Source organism: Aethina tumida, chromosome 5 (assembly GCF_024364675.1).
Source record: "Aethina tumida isolate Nest 87 chromosome 5, icAetTumi1.1, whole genome shotgun sequence".
Taxonomy (NCBI): Eukaryota; Metazoa; Arthropoda; class Insecta; order Coleoptera; family Nitidulidae; genus Aethina; species Aethina tumida.
Window position 1 is genome coordinate 2700392 of NC_065439.1, and position 7083 is coordinate 2707474.

Genomic DNA, 7083 nt, shown 5'->3' on the forward strand with positions numbered 1-7083 from the left:
AAAAGTTCATTCGGCTATTTCGAATTGCCGGGCTTCCGCTGCGCTTTATGAAAGGTTAAAAATGAAACGGGCCTACGTCTATAATTGAAAACTGGAAATTAGTACGATACACCGAAGTTTCAGCCGGGCGAAATTTACAATACAGATTGGCTTTGTGAAGTTGAAAATTACTTTTTTGTTAATTAGATTTTGGGTTATGCACTTTTAAACATAACAATAAAAAAAAACTTTTTGTACGGGGGTTGGAGCTTTGTTGTTTTTAATTTTGGTGCGAGAAACTGAAAAATATTCAGAAAAGTTTTATTCATTTCATAAGGGTTAATTAATTCTACATCCACATATTTAAATTATTTGGAGATGAATTTATAATAACAAATAAATCAGTGTCGAATTTGAATAATTTACAGTTTATAATAATAAATTTTAATTTGATAATATTAATAATAAAAAGGAACATATTTAAAGGAAGATAAAATTACAGATTCCTGTAATTGTTTACTGTCATTAAGCACTCAATAACTAATTATACAGTAAGTTGTTAAATTAAAATCACTATATATTTGGTTGGTCCACCTTACACTCAATTACCCAATCCACCTCAAAACTCCTACTTCAATCCATTAAAAAATAGTTATATAAAGAAATAATTAGTTAATATATAATCAAAAATATAAATATTTATTGATACATTCATAAAAACAAATAATACAAAGTTAAATTTGAAGTACGATAAGAATAATAAAATAATATATTCAAGAGACGATAATATTACAGTTTCCTGTAATTATTTAACAGTATGTATTCACTGTAGCTAATGATATATAAAGAAAGAAAAATATTCTACATTTAGCTATCTCCATTTGGTTAATATCAAAACTGAAAAATATTCTGAAAAGTTTTATTCATGACATAAGGGTTAATTAATTCTACATCCACATATTTAAATTATTCCAGAATAAAAAAATAAAAATCTTGTTTTTTTCATCCTTTACTCCCACCTTTACCTAATCTAACTTAACTTAACCTAACCTAACCTAACTTAACCTAACCTAACCTTACCTAACCTAACCTAACCTAAGTTTTCAGGCTTAGGAGTGACGAAGACTTATTTTTAATTAATTTTAAATTGTTGTTAAATTTTTCATTTTCTTAATTAAAGAGTAAACAATATTAAAATTATACTGTACAAAATAAATTACATTTTTTTAACTTGGGATTAAAACGTCGAGTGTGCTTGATGCTTAATTACAGGAGAAATTAATGTGTACGTTCAGACGTGGGGTGATGGATGTCACCACTGGGGACCTATGTTTATCTTACATTTTTTATCGAATGTGACATTTTGTATTTGCACACTTGATCCCGTATTGATGTCGTTTTATCATCGACATTTCGGGTTGTTTACTTGAAGTCCCACTGAGAACACATCATTTAAACAAAATTAATCACGTATGAACGTGTCTTCTGTTAATTTTTGTCAATTTGATGCCATCACGTGAACATGCTTACTTTGTTCAAACTTTACATTTGATATATTATATTATAGAATATAAGTTACATTATATAACCGAGTTTTAGTTCATCCTCACAAAAGGGAGAAAGGCGAGCCTGCTTCTCATGATGTTTGAAATCGGATTTCATTCTATTTTGTTATAAAAACTACATGGCAAACTTAAAAGGCTGACGCTCTCAGTAGACCCACTCCTGGTAATAATTTATTATCAAGCTAAGGTTTCTTGTCATCAACAAAGGCATAAAACAAGCTGTTTAATGTTGGAAAAAATTTGTCATGCAAATTTTAAGAAAATCCTTTACTCTTTCTGAGTAATTTATAAAAACAAATTTGAATTATTTAACTAACTTACACAAAATAGTACAATGAAATTTATAATAATATATAATTCATATTTAAATTTGATAATAATAATAAAAAGGAACATATTTAAAGGAAGATAATATTACAGATTCCTGTAATTGTTTACTGTCACTAACCACTCAATAGCTAATTACACATCAAGTAAGGTGTTAAATTAAAATAAAAAAAAATTGTTGGTTCACACTCAATTACCTAATTGATACATTCATAAAAACAAATAATATAAAGTTAAATTTGAAGTATGATAAGAATAATAAAATAATAAATTCAAGAGACGATAATATTACAGTTTCCTGTAATTGTTTAACAGTCCCTATTCGCTGTAGCTAATGACATACAAGGAAAGAAAGATGTTCTACATCTCCAGTTGGTTAACACCAACACCCCCAACATATGAGACACCCCCCTACAATATATACGCAGAAAAAAACATTGTAATAATTCGTGAGTGGTGTAGAAAGACACGACGACTCCATTATGGTCTGATCAAAATTTACTCGTCCAATTCGGTCCGTATGTAAAATGAAGGAGTCAATAACAATAGATTTTCCAGCCCGCCCCAATTCTCATATCTGCCGTCTGGAATTTCCACGATCGTTCGGGTGTTCGTCTTTTATATTCGCCTCGCGTACGGAATCCGCCCCATCGAAACGGACCCGTGTTTTTTACCTGTTGTCAGCGGTTTTAATCATAACATTCTACCAATCGCATATTTATAAACCTTACGTAATCTAGTTGGAGGGGTGGAATTCCTAACGTAGGGGTGAGAGACCGAGTTATTTTCCAATTTCCTACTTCCTTGTCAAAGATTAATCTGTTAAATGAAATGTGTGACAGAATAGTTTAGATATTTTAGTTCAAATTTCTTTGGCCTCCAGAAAGTTAATTTAAAATAAAATTCATTTCAGACGTTTAATTAGTATTAATTTAGTTCCAGTAAACTAATTATGGCTTCATAAATTTATTAGACAAAGAATTTAGCTATTGAAAACTTAATTTACCAAAATGTACACAATGATAATAATAGGTAATAGCCATTGTGCAGACGTCCAACCATGTTTGAAAATGCAGGTTAATTGCTCCACTTAATTAACTGTCAAGCACAGCCAACTCGTGTCATTATAAGAACATTTAAAGTCTAATCATGTTTAATCAACTTTGGTGTAACAAAATATATCAAGTAATTCTTATTATTTGCTTCATAATTAAATATAAAAACTGAAATCGAAATAAAAATTAAGTATGTTTTTTAAAATTTTACAGGAGTTGGATTTTTCGTAATGTTGTATCAACGATTAATTTAATTAAGAATAATAAAATAAATATATTCAAGAGACGATAATATTACAGTTTCCTGTAATTATTCAACTGTCGCTATTTACAGTAGCTAATTACATACAAAGAAAAAAAGATATTCTACATTGGTTTGATGAATTCCAATGATATTAATAAATGAACATATTCGAAGGAAGACAATATTACAGTTTCCTGTAATTATTTACTGTTACAAATTACACTAAAAATAAGTTATTAAATTATAAACACATCTTCTAAAAGATTTATGTACTTGTTTGGGCAAAGATAATTAAAGATCACAGTAGGCAAAGAAGAGGTACCCTGTTTTCAATTGTTTTAATTATTTCTGAATGGCCCAATCCACCACAATACTTCCACTTCAAACTAGTTAAATAAGCAAATTATAATCACTAGATATTTAGAGATGAACATATAAAAACATGTCAAATTTGAGGCATTGATAATAATAATTAAAGAACACATTCAATGGACGACAATATTACAGTTTCCTGTAAAATTTAATAACAGTTTTAGGAGGAGTTGGATTTTTCGCAATGTATTTTTAGGTTGTACCAACACGAACGATTTTATATTGAAGCCGCCAGAGATTATAACAACAACATTGCATTAGAATATTATGAAACATACATAGTAGATTAATATAAACAGAGGCTCATGCCGCAAACTCTGTTTGCACAGAGCGTAACACAAGTTTTGTGTTTGCGTACGTCTCTGAACTTTCAATATGTAATGAAACCATTGTTAGAATAATACCGTTTTCCACTTCACTTTGTTAAGATTCCACCACAGATTCAATTAACAGTTAAACAGTTACAACCTTGCATCTAATTATGGCCGTTAAGTGGTGGAGTTTGAGCACACCGTGGAATGTGATTAAACTTCTTGTTTCTATTTAAATTGGTTAATTAATTAATGTTTTTGTCCTTATAATTAACTTTCTTTCGTTGCAGCAATGCCGATGAAAAATGTTAAATTAATTAAATTTGACATATTAAAGTCGTGGATCGAGATCGAATAAAAAGTTTTAATCTCAATAAATGTATCCGACTTAAAGATTCATAGTAATTTTATTCAAGATTGTATCGGTTCGCATACAAGATCAATTTACTTTTTTTTCCTCCGTCTGGAGTGATTGGAGTTGCTGAAAAAATTAGACTTGAGGGACAATTTAAGAAATTGCCTCACATATTCATAAGCACCTGACTGAAGCTTTCATAATTCGAAAACAACAGCCCTCCTTCGCAATTTAATGATGCCGTTTCAAAAATTCCAATGTTATCCCTCCGTGCTCATTACTATGCGCACTGCAACATCCATAACAATTCCTGCTTTGGGAATAAACTGTTGCATGTTCTGCAAACATTAGAACTTCCCGTTACGCAACAACGTTACGCTTTTTATAAAAAATATACAAATTTACATTCGTAACGACGAGTTTAATTAAACTTATTTTCTGCGTGGCCCTCAAATTGCGCATTTTCATTTTTAATTAATCAAATCACAAAAGCCAACCCGTGAAATTTTTACTGAATTTCTGTTTTACTTTATTTTGCTGAATATATTGTTTATACCTACTTCAAAAGACAGAAAACAGGAGACAGGAGACGGAAGACAGAAAACAGAAGACAGAAGAGAGAAGGGAGGAGGGAGAGGGAGAAGAGAGAAGAGAAGAGAAGGAAGAAGGGAAAAAGAGAAAAGAGAAGAGAGAAGACAGAAGAGAGGAGGATGAGAGAGAGAAGAGAGGGATTATTAAAAGACAGAAGAGAGAAGACAGAAATCAGAAAAGAGGAGAGAGAAGAGGTTAGAGAAAAGAGAGAAGAGAGAGTAGAGAACATATAACATAGAAAAGAGAAGACAGAAGAAAAGAGAGAGAAGTGAGAATAAGACAAGAGAGAGAAGACAGAAGAAAGGAGGGACAGGGAGAAGAGAGAAGAGAGAAGACAGAAGAAAGGAGGGAGGGAGAAGAGAGGAGAGAAAAGAGAGAAGGGAGGAGAGAGAAGAGAGAAGAGAAAAGAGAGAAGAGAGGAGAGAGAAGAGAGAAGAGAGACGAGAGAAGAGAGTGGGGAAAAGAGAGAAGAGAGGATATAGTAGAGAGGAGAGAGTAGGGAGAAGGGAGAAGAGTAAAGAGAACAGAGAAAAGACAAAAGACAGAAGACAGGAGACAGGAGATAAAAGACAGAAGACAGAAGACAGAAGACAGAAGACAGAAGACAGAAGACAGAAGACAGAAGACAGAAGACAGAAGACAGAAAACAGAAGACAGAAGACAGAAGACGGAAGACGGAAGACAGAAGACAGAAGATAAAAGACAGAAGACAGAAGACAGAAGACAGAAGACAGAAGATAGGAGACAGAAGACAGAAGACAAAAGACAGAAGACAGAAGATAGGAGACAGAAAACAGAAGACAGAAGACAGAAGACAGAAGGCAGAAGACAGAAGACAGAAGATAGAAGACAGGAGACAGAAGACAGAAGAGAGAAGAGAGTAAATTCAGGTATAATCATAAGAAAAATATCAAATTTGTATTGATTAAAGAATTTTAAGTGAATTCTTGACATAAACGACCTATTAAAGAAACTTTAATTTCGACCATTTCACTAAAATTCGAAAGGAAAAGTCAAATAGATCGTATTATTTATTTATTTTGGATCTAAAGTTTTATGCTTGGGTACAAACTCGCTATTGATAGTGTTACAAGGCACGTGTGCCTTCGATTGACTCTGTTATGGGACCTCCAGAAGAATCCATCACACTTATGTCTAGATTGCCCGATTGTTGTGTTTTTATATGGTCTCCCTGAATCGAACATTGCTGCCATTTGTAAACCGAATTTTTACAATCGAATCGTATTGGAAAACGTACAGTTCATTTTGAATGCCAATGTTTATTCAGTTTTAAACTAGTTTGATTTGGTTAAACTCAAATATTGGTCTGCAAAATGAAATTTATATGAAATTTTGCATTATTTTTTGGGTTGTCCTTTGTGCTTTATTGTGTAGTTGAGAATGGTTGAGAATTAAAATTAATAAAAGGAAACCACTCAAGAAATCACCGAACAAAAGTGGATAAACTTTTTCTTATTCCACTAACATTTTAACGCCATAATAACAGAATCTAATTAGTATAATTTGAACCTTTTGCCAATTAAACGTCTAAAATAAGTGTGGAATTTTATTCTGTAAGAAAATAACCTTGTAATCCGGCTAAATAAAAATCGTGGAGGGCCATTTCATTTCATTTTATATTCATTAGACATTAACTAAAAGCACTCCTTTCCGTGTAACCGCAGACGGTATTAAGTTTTTCGCCGAATTTCCTACGAAACAATGCCCGGATAATGGAATTGAACCCTTCAATGCGATGAGGTAAACAGGAAAAGAAACACTTTAATATTTTATTGTTAAGTGCATGTTCCAACGAGCCAAAGGCAAAGCATTGTACATTTTTAATGTACTTACCCATTGTTTGATAATGTTCTGAAAAAAAATTCTTTCAAGATTTCAGACACATTTTTAAATTCATGTATAAAATTTAAAAAAAAAACTTCTATTTTGATAATCTGGTCAATTAATCTTAAATTTATTAATACTATAATTTATATTTTAATGACAGACTAACAATAAATAAAGTCTACTGAAATGTAAAAACGTGTTTTAATTTAAGTTTTTAACACGAAAAGTTCAAATTAATTTAATTTATTTTAATAAAAATGGTTCAATTTATTTTTGTCATGTACTTTGTAAATTAATTTTAATATGAAATATTTCAATGTAAAAACATCAATTATGTTATATGAATATTTTATTGTGAATATGTATATTATATATATATGTATATGTGTATATTCTTGTAAAATTGAGATGAAATAAATGTTGAAACCTGTATTAC

General features: G+C 30.9%; 1 protein-coding gene across 1 annotated transcript; it reads left to right on the top strand.

Annotated features, from left to right (window-relative positions):
- The first annotated feature begins 2941 nt into the window (after nt 1–2941).
- Nucleotides 2942–5683, top strand: LOC109601606 (uncharacterized). The gene is made up of 4 exons (XM_049967381.1): nt 2942–2947; nt 4777–4993; nt 5038–5313; nt 5373–5683. The coding sequence occupies exons 1-4, from the start codon at nt 2942–2944 to the stop codon at nt 5681–5683; spliced, it is 810 nt and encodes a 269-aa protein (XP_049823338.1).
- The last annotated feature ends 1400 nt before the right edge of the window (nt 5684–7083 follow it).

What these genes read in the sequence shown, in the direction of transcription:
- LOC109601606 (XM_049967381.1), top strand. An exon ending in GAAAAGAGGAGAGAGAAGAG is followed by an intron (nt 4,994 to 5,037) that starts GTTAGAGAAAAG and finishes CATATAACATAG; the next exon opens with AAAAGAGAAGACAGAAGAAA. An exon ending in AGTAGGGAGAAGGGAGAAGA is followed by an intron (nt 5,314 to 5,372) that starts GTAAAGAGAACA and finishes GATAAAAGACAG; the next exon opens with AAGACAGAAGACAGAAGACA.